The sequence below is a fragment of the Cyclopterus lumpus genome, chromosome 4 (assembly GCF_009769545.1).
Source record: "Cyclopterus lumpus isolate fCycLum1 chromosome 4, fCycLum1.pri, whole genome shotgun sequence".
In the NCBI taxonomy this organism is placed as follows: Eukaryota; Metazoa; Chordata; class Actinopteri; order Perciformes; family Cyclopteridae; genus Cyclopterus; species Cyclopterus lumpus.
The window spans coordinates 25,847,534-25,861,148 of NC_046969.1; the positions used below are offsets into that span (position 1 = coordinate 25,847,534).

Below are 13,615 nucleotides of genomic sequence, written 5' to 3' on the forward strand. Positions count from 1 at the left end.
CACAAAGCACGCACTCTAGTGTGTGCGTGCGTGTGTGTGCGTGCAGAGCTGCAGTGTGTGCGGTGCGGGGGGGCGGAGCGCAGTCACGGGGGGGGGGGGGGGGGAGTTAGTGGGAACAGCACCACGCAGCGGAGAGTCGGAGCTCAGAAGCGGTCTGAGCGCAGGACTGGAAGCACGCGCTCTCTCCATCCAGCGGTCAAGGAACACGCACTCAAACCAACACCGTGAAGGACGTGCACGCGCGGGGAGTCATACAGCCAGGATTCTATTGTGGTTTGTTTTCTTGTCATGGCATTTGTTTGTAAAACTACATAAACAATGCACTCGTTCACGAGGATGAGTCGCCGAGCGGGTGGTCGGCAACATCCAGCTGTGGGCTTCACGCGCCGGCCCGAGTCCGGTGAGCCGCGCGACCCTCACCCGCAGAGCGAGACGCAGTGCCTCGGTCACCTTCTGAAAGAAAAACACGGGGGGGGTGGGGGGGGAGAAAAAAGAGAAAGATGTCTCGTGGCGACGTGCGTCGCGCGCCGGAGCGCGCGTGAGTGACTGACCGACAGTCTTTTTCTGAGAGAGAGAGAAAGGGAGGCTGGATACAAACAGCAGCCGGGCTTCCAGGCAGCGACAGCCAGACACTCCGCGCAGCCCCCTCGCCTCGGTCCCTGCTCCGCACACCCATGCAGGATGCCCGGAGAGCGCCGGGGAGTCCTGGTCCAGCTCAGCCGGAGTTCATGACGCTCTGGGCGGCCTCGTCATGCGTCTCTTGCCCGAGCCCAGCGCCCAGTCTCTCCGGCTCCTCTTCCTCTTCGTCTTCGTGATGGGGGTGACCCCGTCCCCGGCTCTCACGGCCGGCTGTCCCGACAGATGCGTGTGCGACGACCAGCTGGTGGTCCAGTGCGCCGGGCAGGAGCTCACCTTGTTCCCCAACGACCTGCCCCTGGCGACCCGACAGCTCATCATCTCCAACAACCGCATCGGGGACCTTCCGGCGCTGCAGCTCAACTACCTGTCCGATCTGGTCTACCTGGACTGCAGCAACAACTCCCTGACCGAGATCTCCGAGTCCACCTTCGGGAATTTGCGGAAACTCGCCTACCTGGACCTGTCGTTCAACACGCTGCTGCAGGTCGAGGACCGGACTTTCGGGCCCCTGGCGTCGCTGGTGATGCTCCGGCTGACGGATAACCCGAGCCTCGGGGAGATCCACCCGGACGCCTTCTCGGAGAACATGGCCCTGCAGGTGCTGGACGTGAGCCGGAACAACCTGACGGCCCTGAACATCAGCAGCCTGATCGCCCTGCCGGCCCTGCGGTCCCTGGGGCTCAGTGGGAACCCGTGGAGCTGCGACTGTGACACGGAGGACCTCTGCCTCTGGGTGCAGATAGAGGGCTTCAAGTTCCAAGGTGAGGATGGAGGTCCACGCAGACACAGACACACACACACACACACACACACACACTAAACTGTAAACAAATGAGATGAGTTGATTTCTTAAAATGAACATTAAAGTTCTGTCAGTGCCACACATCCCAAAACGTGGTGTGCTGAGGCCTGTATCCCTGTTCAGGGGGTGGGGGTGGGGGGGGGGGGGGGGGGGGGATCTCTTGTCAGTTTACACCAGCTCATTTGAGATAATGTGATTGTGGGCGCTCGGTCAACTCAGTCCCGCTTACGACTCCATCCCCCTTTTAGTTTGTGCATATGAATGCACACCCACACTTCCATGTTGCACTCACATATGCAGAGTCAGATGCAGACTCTCCCCCCCCCCCCCCCCCCCCCCCCCCCCCCCCCCCCCCCCCCTTCCTCCCCCCTCTCTCTCCGCCACACACACACACACACACACTCGGACTCTATTGGTTTGACCTCAGATTCAGAGCATGTCTTAATTCAACCCAAGGAATCAACAGACTTGTGTTGAGTTGAACATGAAGGTGGATCTGAGTCCTCAGGAGGTGAACCGGTCTTGAAACAATGTGTCAGAACTTCAATGTGTCGCCTCTCCGGGCCCTAAAGGTCAAGATAATGCTGAGAGGATGATTGTGTCCTTTACTGCCTCTCCTACATGCACACTTGTACACACACACACACACACACACACACAGCGTGTACCTGCGTGTGCGCTGGCGCTCCCATTGTCGTATGCGCGTTGGCCCCTTCAGTCCAGATGGTTAATGATGATGCTCAAAAAAGCTGGACTCCCATGCTCCTGTTAAGGACAGCGTGTTCAGTGGTGTGTGTGTGTGCGCGCGCGCGTGTGTGTGTGTGTGTGTGTGTGTGTGTGCGCTTGCGACTCACTCCAGTCAAGTGTGTGTGAGTCAGCGTGCGATCAGGAGGCAAGAGGAGAGCCTAAGGCCGGGCTTGTGGGAAACAGGAATGAGATTACTGTAAGGAGACGAGAGAGGCCACTAGAAGACAGCAGCTCCCCAAAGTTGTTATCCCCCTTAACTTTCACACACACACACACACACACACACACACACACACACTCAGCTCTGATGTTCATCCCAGTCAGTACTTACACAAACACATTTCTGCAACAAAAAGGAAAAAGCTTTTGAGAGAAGTGCTTTTGAATCGTTAGTGACACAACACGCCGCCAGCTGACGGTTCGAGTCCCGGCTGACAACCACGGTACGTTTGACAAGTGGACGTATTGTCTGGTTTGTGGACCGCACGGTTTTATAGCTTCAAGTTCTTCTGGGCGTTTTGGACGTCGCCATCTTGGTTTCTGCAACCAAGTGAGATATAGAGTCATTAACATAGACTTCTATACAACCAGAGGAGTCGCCCCCTGGTGGTCAGGAGAGAGAATGCAGCTTTAACACATGAAGCATAGACTTCTATACAACCAGAGGAGTCGCCCCCTGGTGGTCAGGAGAGAGAATGCAGCTTTAACACATGAAGCATAGACTTCTATACAACCAGAGGAGTCGCCCCCTGGTGGTCAGGAGAGAGAATGCAGCTTTAACACATGAAGCATAGACTTCTATACAACCAGAGGAGTCGCCCCCTGGTGGTCAGTAGAGATAATGCAGCTTTAACACATGAAGCATAGACTTCTATACAACCAGAGGAGTCGCCCCCTGGTGGTCAGGAGAGAGAATGCAGCTTTAACACATGAAGCATATACTTCTATACAACCAGAGGAGTCGCCCCCTGGTGGTCAGTAGAGAGAATGCAGCTTTAACACATGAAGCATATACTTCTATACAACCAGAGGAGTCGCCCCCTGGTGGTCAGTAGAGAGAATGCAAGTTTAAGGCACTTCACTTGTCAGAATCGGAGGTTAACAATAAAGATCACAATACACTATGAAAGTACTAAATGTGAGAGGAGCGTGGACTGTAAACTCTAAACAACACACTTCTCCGTTACACACTCCGTCTCTCGGACTCACAACAAATCACGTATATCGATGTGCTGCTATGCCACTCGTAAACAACTCCAGCAACCAGTTTAACAGAGGGAATGGGGTCAAGTGAGTGTGTGTGCGTGTGTGTGAGTGAGTGTGTGAGTGAGTGTGTGTGTGAGTGTTAATAATGCCCTCCGATCTGACTTCAGGGCCGTGAGTCTGATTCCAGTTGTCGCTACCTCTCAGTTTGAATGTGAATCAGGAAAATGCAAGTGTGTGTGTGTGTGTGTGTGTGTGTGTGTGTGTGTGTGTGTGTGTGTGTGTGTGTGCGTGCAACCCGTCTTCACACTGTTACTCATTTAGGACCCTTTAACATCGCTGGTGATTTCCTAGTTTTTAATGAGCACATTGAATTATTGCTGTAAAAATCTCCAGATTGTTTTTTTTTGTTGCTGTTTAGTGTTCAAGTAAGTTTCTCTTTGTCCGTCCCGTGTCACGGATCTGGATGTATTTGACCTTCAGGGGTTCTCTCTGAGCCGGTGGAGGTCGTTGCCTCTCGGCGTGCCGCTCCCTCGTCTTCCTCCGTCACATCCGCCCGAACAGCAGGAGGTCAATAAATGTTGACAGATGTTTTAGTGAGACAAATGATGTTGAATTGAATCAAAGGTCACCTTCTGAGACGGATTACTTTAAAGAAATACAAACAAAACGCTTTATTTCCACCGCAAGTCATTTTCAATGGAAGCCGAGAACGAGACGCTTTAACCATCGTTGTGTTTCACTCTTTTTCGTTTCCTTGCTATTTAACCACATTAACTGACTAATACACTCGCCATGACAAATCCAAGTCCCCGAAGTGGCAGACGATTTGTAATTTAGTCTTTTTCTTTTGGCTCTATAAGATTATATGTTTATATTTAATTAAAAAAATTGTTCTTGGGGGCAGTTTGGGAATCCTGGGCAAACGAAACGAACCGGGTATTGTTTAAAAAAACAAAACGGAACAAATCGCCTACTGGTTATAATTTATATTTTTTTTATAATAACAATCTGTCAATTTAAAAGTAATGTGAACACATTTGAACCCATTGAGAATTATCACCTGAATATGCAGTTTAAAAAAACAGAGCAAAAAAAGAGAGAGAATATTGCGCTTGTATTTGCCGTAACTCTCTAATAACTTTTATATTTGTTGCACTTGTTTTGCTTAGTTTAGTTTGTGTATTGGCATTCGACCTCATTCGACCTCATTCGACCTCATTCGACCTCATTCGACCTCATTCGACCTCGCCTTGGTCGTGATGATGCTCATTTGGACGCAAGAGTTAAATATTCATAAACATTCACGCCCATTTAAACTCGATTCATCCGCAATGAAAGTGAACCTTTTTGACGACGAGAGATCAGAGGACGAAAAGACGAGATAAGAAAAGAAAGAAAGAAAGAAAAAAACACGAGCAAACGGATCAAAGACTTTTTGCGACGGAGGGCGAGAGCCGAAAAACAAAAGGGGGAGTGTCCGCGCCCCAGATCTGTCACTCAAATGCGTTAAAACATTCATTATGACGAGGAGCCATCGATTCAATTTAATACAGGCGGACGATCCATTATTCACGGGCTGGAACGGATCCTCGGACCCAGCTGGTTCACGGAGGACGCGGATCGGATTCGGGACGGCCTACTTTGGGTGAGCTTTGAGTCAACTACCAAGAGGGATGCCACGCTCGCGTGAGTGTGTGTGTGTGTGTGTGTGTGTGTGTGATCACCTGAGGCACGGAGGCGCTCAGGTGTGTGTGTGTGTGTGTGTGATCACCTGAGGCACGGAGGCACTCAGGTGTGTGTGTGTGTGTGTGATCACCTGAGGCACGGAGGCGCTCAGGTGTGTGTGTGTGTGCGCGCGTGTGTGTGTGTGTGTGTGTGATCACCTGAGGCACGGAGGCACTCAGGTGTGTGTGTGTGTGTGTGATCACCTGAGGCACGGAGGCGCTCAGGTGTTTGTGTGTGTGTGTGCGCGTGTGTGTGTGTGTGTGTGATCACCTGAGGCACGGAGGCACTCAGGTGTGTGTGTGTGTGCGCGCGTGTGTGTGTGTGTCTGATGTGATCACATGAGGCACGGAGGCACTCAGGTGTGTGTGTGTGTGTGTGTGTGTGTGTGCGCGCGCGTGTGTGTGTCCAACCAATATGCTAGAGAATAACATTGGTAGAAGGGAAAAGTAGAGTGTGAAGATGACAGAGCAAAACTGAGAGAAATGGAGGCACGAAGAAGAAGAAGAAGAAGAAGAAGAAGAAGAAGAAGAAGAAGAAGAAGAAGAAAAAAAGAGGGAGGAGAAGGAAGAGAAAAAGGAGTGAAGAAGAAGAAGAAGAGAGGGAGGAGAGGAGAGGAGAGGAGAGGAGGAGAAAAAAACAAGGAAATGAAGTGAAGAAGAAGAAGAAGAGAGGGAGGAGAGAAGGAAGAGAAAAAACAGGAAATGAAGTGAAGAAGAAGAAGAAGAAGAAGAAGAGAGGGAGGAGAGGAGAGGAGGAGAAAAAAACAAGGAAATTAACGTGAGAAGAAGAAGAAGAGAGGGAGGAGAGAAGGAAGAGAAAAAAACAGGAAAAGGAGTGAAGAAGAAGAAGAAGAAGAGGGAGGAGAGGAGAGGAGGAGAACAAAACAAGGAAATGAAGTGAAGAAGAAGAATGGGGAAGAAGAGGGAGAAGAAGGAGAATGGGAAGAAGAAGGAGAAGAAGGAGAATGGGGAAGAAGAAGGGGAAGAAGGAGGAGAAGAAGGAGAATGGGAAGAAGAAGGGGAAGAAGGAGGAGAAGAAGGAGAATGGGGAAGGAGGCTGAAGGGAGAGTAAATGTGAAGCGTGCCAGAGTGGAAATGAAAAGTGGTGATAAAGAGGACGACTGATAAGAAGAGCGATAGAGGGAAGAGGAGAGAGAGAGAGCTGTTGCTATCTGACCTTCACTCTCTCTCTCTCTCTCTCTCTCTCTCTCTCTCTCTCTCTCTCCTCTCATCCTCCGCCAGAGGAAGAAGGGATCTAATGGAGAAATGATGGAAAGGAGGACGGCGGTAATCTGACTAATGCCGTCTATTGGAGAGGAAGGCGTGCGCCGCTCGGCCCTCGTGGACGCGATGGAGGAAAGGTCGGCTATTCTTAGTCTGAGCCGAACCCTCGTGTGCGGCGCGGTTAAAACAGGTTGAAGGAGAAGGTTGGAGGAGAAGGTTGGAGGAGGAGGTTGAAGGAGGAGGTTGGAGGAGAAGGTTGGGAGGAGGAGGTTGAAGGAGGAGGTTGAAGGAGGAGGTTGGAGGAGAAGGTTGAGGAGGAGGTTGGAGGAGAAGGTTGAAGGAGGAGGTTGGAGGAGAAGGTTTGAAGGTGAAGGAGAAGGTTGAAGGAGAAGGTTGAAGGAGAAGGTTGAGGAGGAGGTTGAAGTAGAAGGTTGGAGGAGAAGGTTGGAGGAGGAGGTTGGAGGAGAAGGTTGAGGAGGAGGTTGAAGGAGGAGGTTGAAGGAGGAGGTTGGAGGAGAAGGTTGAGGAGGAGGTTGGAGGAGAAGGTTGAAGGAGGAGGTTGGAGGAGAAGGTTGAGGAGGAGGTTGAAGTAGAAGGTTGGAGGAGAAGGTTGAAGGAGGAGGTTGGAGGAGAAGGTTGGAGGAGAAGGTTGGAGGAGGAGGTTGGAGGAGGAGGTTGAAGGAGGAGGTTGAAGGAGGAGGTCGAAGATTGAAGGAGAAGGTTTGAAGGAGAAGGTTGAAGGAGAAAGTTGAAGGAGGGGGTTGAAGGAGAATTTTGAAGGAGAAGGTTGAAGGAGAATTTTGAAGAAGGAGGTTGAAGAAGGAGGTTTGAAGGAGAAGGAGAAGGTTTGAAGGAGAACGTTGAAGGAGAAAGTTGAAAGAGAAGGTTGAAGGGGGAGGTTGAAGGAGAATTTTGAAGGAGATGGTTGAAGGAGAATTTGAATAAGGAGGTTGAAGAAGGAGGTTTGAAGGAGAAGGTTGAAGGAGAAAGAGAGAGTTGAATGAGGAAGTTGGAGGAGAAGGTTCAAGGAAAAGGTTGAAGGAGGTTGAAGAAGCAGGTTGAAGGTTGAAGGAGAATTTGAAGAAGGCGGTTGAAGGAGGAGGTTGAAGAAGGAGGTTGGAGGAGAAGGTTTGAAGGTGAAGGAGAAGGTTGAAGGAGAAGGTTAAAGGAGAATTTTGAAGGAGGAGGTTGGAGGAGAAGGTTGAAGAAGGAGGTTGAAGGTTGAAGGAGGAGGTTGAAGGAGGAGGTTGAAGGAGCTCCTCCTTCAACCTTCAACCTTGAGCACAGAGTTTCATTGTGTTCTTTGTTCACGATGTGAAGCGACAACAACAACAACAACAACAACCTGTTGTCAACAAAACAAGCCATGTCCTAAAACACAATAAAAAGACAATAATGACGCAATCAATCAATCAATCAAGGAAAGATGGGCAATGCCGATAAAAAGATTATTTATGATATGATACAAGAGAAGTTCAACTAGTGGAGACGGATCGTGTGACCTCTTGAAACTCATATTGAAACAAACAAACAAACAAACAAAAACGTAATAACCGTAGAAGAAAAAACACATTTCCCCACTTTTTAGGACCTGAAATATAACATAAATGTTCCGGAGGCTACCTCACACAACAAGTGTAGAAGCTCGTTAAACTTCCTTGTATTTCATTGGATGGCGTCGTTGGGTTTCCTGCTAATCTCCTAAAATTAAGAAGTAAAATAAGGAATTACAAAGATGGACAATTTGTTTTTTTAAATGCTCTGGTTGCTGACTTCGCCCGTAACGCCGCCAATCCGCCCGTTACGATCACGCGTGTTCACCAATACGACGTAATGGAGAGAAAAAACTCATCAGATCAGATTTTTTCGAGGGGGGGAAGCCAGCATCCACGGGGAGGTCAGAGGTCAAGGTCACACACGCCTCGCACAGGAGCGCTCCTGCGCGGTATCGCCTCCCCCTCCCCCTCCCCCCCCCTCCCCCCCTCGCCCCCTTCTGCATGAGACCACCACCACACTGATTAGCATATGCATTGACATAATTAATCCGCTTATAAATAGCTCCGTTCGCAGTTCATGGGACCGGGCGCTCCGCCTCGCAGCGCTGATCATCAGCACGTGCGTGATGTGAACGTTCTGCGTGTACGTGCACGTTCTGCGTGTACGTGCACGTTCTGCGTGTACGTGCACGTTCTGCGTGTACGCGTGTGTGTGTGTGCGGAATGGTTGAACCGGTGTCTCTTTTTGTTGTTGTTGTTGTTCACCATAGCTCCTCCTCCAGGGAGGTGACGAGGTGGATCGCCGACCCTTTTAGATGAAGAAGAAAAACCCATTCACGGGGTCCCTAAAGAGCTCTGCTTGTGTGTAATGTGTGTGTGTGTCTGTGTGTGTGTGTGCGTCTGTGTGTGTGTGTGTGTCCATTTGTTTTTCTTCCTTCGGTACTATTTCTGTCCTCGCGGCCTCTGGTCGGTGGCGTGTCACGGGGGGGCGGGGCTTCTCCACGCCTTTTTTGGTTATTTTGGTCTCTTTCCAGTGGATTTTTATAGTCTTTTTGGGGGGTTGCTTTGCCCCTTTTGGTATGTCTGTGTAGTTTTGTGTAACTTTGTATTTTGGTATTTAGATAATTTGTCTATGATTGTTTAGCCCCTTTTTGTAGGCATTTTGTGTCTCTGTATTTTCACTTTGTGTCTCTCTTTTTAGTAATTTTGAGTCTCTTGGCAGTTATTTTGTATCTTTGTGGTCATTTTGGGCTCACTTTGCAGCTGTTTTGCATCTCTTTTAGTTGTAGTTCTTTGGGTCTCGTTTCTAGTCCTTTTGCATCTCTTTTAGTTGTAGTTCTTTTCGGTCTGTTTCTAGTCCTTTTTGCGTCTCTTTTAGTTGTAGTTCTTTCGGTCTGTTTCTAGTCCTTTTGCGTCTCTTTTAGTTGTAGTTCTTTGGGTCTGTTTCTAGTCCTTTTGCATCTCTTTTAGTTGTAGTTCTTTGGGTCTGTTTCTAGTCCTTTTGCATCTCTTTTAGTTGTAGTTCTTTTGCTGTCTGTTTCTAGTCCTTTTGCGTCTCTTTTAGTTGTAGTTCTTTCAGTCTGTTTCTAGTCCTTTGGCATCTCTTTTAGTTGTAGTGTTTTGGTCTGTTTCTAGTCCTTTTGCATCTCTTTTAGTTGTAGTTCTTTCGGTCTGTTTCTAGTCCTTTTGCATCTCTTTTAGTTGTAGTTCTTTGGGTCTGTTTCTAGTCCTTTTGCATCTTCTTTTAGTTGTAGTTCTTTGGTGGGTCTGTTTCTTAGTCCTTTTGCATCTCTTTTAGTTGTAGTTGTTTTGGTCTGTTTCTAGTCCTTTTTGCATCTCTTTTTAGTTGTAATTGTTTTGGTCTGTTTCTAGTCCTTTTGCATCTCTTTTAGTTGTAATTGGTTTTGGTCTGTTTCTAGTCCTTTTGCATCTCTTTTAGTTGTAGTTCTTTCGGTCTGTTTCTAGTCCTTTTGCGTCTCTTTTAGTTGTAGTTCTTTCGGTCTGTTTCTAGTCCTTTTGCATCTCTTTTAGTTGTAGTTGTTTTGGTCTGTTTTCTAGTCCTTTTGCATCTCTTTTAGTTGTAATTGTTTTGGTCTGTTTCTAGTCCTTTTGCATCTCTTCGTGGTTGTCTTTTCTTGTGGTCATTATTAGTCTCTTCCAGGTCGGTTTGCGACTCTTTTCTTTTCGTTTAGTCTTTTTGTCTCTGGGTTTGTGCCCAGTAATCCATCCACGACCACATTGTCCATCCTGTCTTGTAGTGGATCACAGGAACCAGACCCCAGTAATCCATCCACTACCATGTTGTCTGTCTTGTAGTGGATCACAGGAACCAGACCCCAGTAATCCATCCACCACCATGTTGTCTGTCCTGTAGTGGATCACAGGAACCAGACCCCAGTAATCCATCCACCACCATGTTGTCTGTCCTGTATGTGGATCACAGGGATCAGACCCCAGTCAGACTAACTATAAATGTGCTGCCAAAGATTAATGTTCGGAGCAGACTATCTCATCATAAGAGTGCAAAGTGTGTGTGTGTGTGTGTGTGTGTGTTTGGGGGGCATCCTGTATCCATCTCACGCTGCAGCATTTTCTATAGTCAGTGCGTGTTTAAGGTGCAGGAATATAGAAACTGCAGTGCAGCATGCGAGCAGAAAAGTGTGAATTCCTCAAGGCTGCAACCCGCTTTCCTGAACCCGCTTGAATCAGACGACACGGCGGAGAGTCTTTATCTCTATATTTAGAATTTAAGTTTCTTACTCTAATCTAATTAATGCATACGCACGCTCTATAACCTGAACATGTCCTGAGGTACTCTCAATTAAGACGTCCGGGCTCCTTTAAAAAACATTTTGAGGACAGATTTACAGAATCATGCGTTCGGCAAATGGCATCTTTGAACTTTGGGGGTGAAAAACAAGAGCCCCAAACACGAGGAATCAAAGGCTTTTTTTATCTGCCTAGAACCACGAGTTTGAAAACACCGAGCGACAGAGAAACAGACGCTGAGGCGAGAGGATGAGTGAATCATCCCGGCTGCCGCCTCCTTCCTGTGTTCTTCAAATCGTTTTCTCTTATCTCGGCATTTTACGAGGCATTTGTGAGCTTCTTGCTTCTTATGGCTAAGGGGAAAATAAATGGATCTACAGTGTGAAACACAGAAGCCTTTTTTTGTATCCTCATACAGAACATGATAATTTTTTCCGTGTGTCTTATCGGCCAATAATTGGTATAATCTGGTATGACCAATAGCAAACAGCTGTCTCTCAGGATTGAGTTCTGTGTGTACGTAGAGGACGTGTTGAAAAGGCGATGACTAGTAACGTAATCTATTCAAAACCCGTTGGAAAAAACTATGTTGGCTCTTCGTGCCCACAGCTGGTACTCGAAGCACCGCACTCAATAACAGGCGATAATTCATCGAGGGACCTGTTTCCTGTTCCCTGTTCCCTGTTTTGTGTTCCCTGTTCCCTGTTCCCTGTTTTGTGTTCCCTGTTTCCTGTTTCCTGTTTCCTGTTCCATTTCCTGTTCCTTGTTCCCTGTTCCCTGTTCCCTGTTCCCTGTTCCCTCTTTCCTGTTCCCTCTTTCCTGTTCCCTGTTTCCTGTTTTGTGTTCCCTGTTCCCTGTTCCCTGTTCCCTGTTCCCTGTTCCCTGTTTCCTGTTTTGTGTTTCCTGTTTCCTGTTTCTTGTTTTGGTATCTGGTATCGATCGAGAAGCTCGTCAGACCCCTGCAGGGTGGTCGATCCGGTATCTTCAACCCTCGCAGACATATAGACCAATCAGCCTTGGGGGTTGTCGTGGGGCTACAGTGGACATTAAGGGAATAAAACACTTTAATTTAAGGGCTCGCGTCAATTTCCATCCAAACTGGGCTCGGTTTTATAATAATTTCACAGCTTTTTTCCTCTTTAAGCCTCTCTGGCGAGTATTAGTCAGAAGTATAGATCATATCTGACTCCCCCCCATCACTCATTTTCCATGTTCAGACCTTTGGCCTAATTGGTAGATGAGTGCGGTTTAATTAACAGCGTTAATACATCAGCGGGTGGGACTGCAGCCAGATCTCTCATTCTCTGAGGTCACACTCGCTGCATCTGTCGCTTCCTTTAACTGCGTTTTGCATTTAAATGTTTCTAAATTATGTTTTGTGTGAGCGTGTTGTCATCTCGATTATTCCCATTTTTCAGACCGCTTGTCTACCACTCATTGTTCCCAACCCATCTTTTTTTTGAAGGGGGGGGGGGGCTTAATTGCAAGTGCAAGTGCAATTAAGCCTTCAGCAAGGTTGGGAGCAAAGGAGCATGAGAAATATCCTGAATCGAGAGATGAACCGATAGGAAACAACGCGTGCCGCACGCCTCTCTTCTCCTTTTTAACCCTCTGCGCTCGCGCTAATTAGTTAAAGTACGCGAGGGTCCGTGCTCACGCTAGCGGACTCACTGTAGCGGAGGGGAAACGCGCGGCGCGGCCCCCGATTAAGGCGCCGCCTCGAGAGGAGCTCTGGAGCCGCGGACCCCGGGACACCCTGCGGGACAGATTTTGACCTTTGACCTCTCCGCGGCGAAGCGCTTCACGGTCGGCGATGTTTTAAGTCACGCCGGCTCGTTATCGTATCGCTCGGCAGATGTTTGGTCTAATCGTTGGTGTGTAACGATGTGCATGAGGGTTGATGTGTCAGAGCTTTGCATTCAAAGTCTGGTCGCCTTTGTGTGTGTGTGTGTGTGTGTGTGTGTGTGTGTGTGTGTGTGTGTGTGTGTGTGTGTGTGTGTGTGCGCAGCATAATAATGTTGCCATGTCCTAGACCTACATTACCCAGAGGAAATCTATAGTGTCTCACGGGATAATTTACCACAAAGGTTATCACTGTGTGTGTGCGCGTGCGTGTGTGTGTGTGTGCGTGCGTGTGTGGTGTGTGTGTGTGTGTGTGCGTGCGTGTGTGTGTGTGTGTGTGTGTGGGTTGTACACCCTTTTGCTCCAGAGTAATTACATCCTTTTCCTCCCTCATACTCTGCCCTTCATCTTCCACCATATGTACTGATCATTCTCTGTTTTCTCTTATGCTCTATCTTCCCTCATTAATCTCCTCCATCCCCCCCCCCCCCCCCCCCCCCCCCCCCCCCCCCCTCTCCTTCACCTCCAGACGAGGGCCAGACGGTGTGCCACAGCCCCCCAGAGCTGGCGGGCCAGCGGTTGGCGGAGGTCGGCATGCAGCTGCGGGCGGACTGCCACCAGGGCCTGGGCTACTGGGACTACCTCTTCTTCATCGCCATCGGCTTCGTCATCTTCTCGGCCGGCACGGTGTCGGCCTGGGTGATGGGCGTGCTCATGGTGCTGTACGAGCGCTACAGCAAGAGGAAGAGCGAGGACATGGACAGCGACGACGAGGACGACAGGGGGGGGATGGGCGGGGGAGGAGGAGGAGGGGGGAACCAGGGCAACGGGGACCTGAGCAAGCCCGGCATGCAGGTCTAAGGAGGGAGGACCGGAAGTGATGAGAGGACTCACAATGAACCAAGATCTGACTGTCTCCTGTGTGTTCCAGATTTAGATATCGCGATGTGCTCTTCACCATATGGGACAGAAAGTGTGTGAGTGTGTGTGTGTGTGTGTGTGTGTGTGTGAGAGGGTGTGTGTGTGAGAGACAGAGAGAGAGACAGACAGAGACAGCAATAAGGATGACCATGCCTTCACTTCAGGACTACAGAATGACCTCTGAGATTATTGAGAGCAATAACCCCCGTACACACACAACACACACAAACACACACACACACACA

General features: G+C 49.0%; 1 protein-coding gene across 1 annotated transcript; it reads left to right on the forward strand.

Annotated features, from left to right (window-relative positions):
• Positions 1–503: 503 nt before the first annotated feature.
• Positions 504–13,310, forward strand: LOC117729940 (leucine-rich repeat-containing protein 52-like). The gene is made up of 2 exons (XM_034531354.1): positions 504–1,400; positions 12,979–13,310. The coding sequence occupies exons 1-2, from the start codon at positions 752–754 to the stop codon at positions 13,308–13,310; spliced, it is 981 nt and encodes a 326-aa protein (XP_034387245.1). The 5' UTR covers positions 504–751.
• Positions 13,311–13,615: the final 305 nt, after the last annotated feature.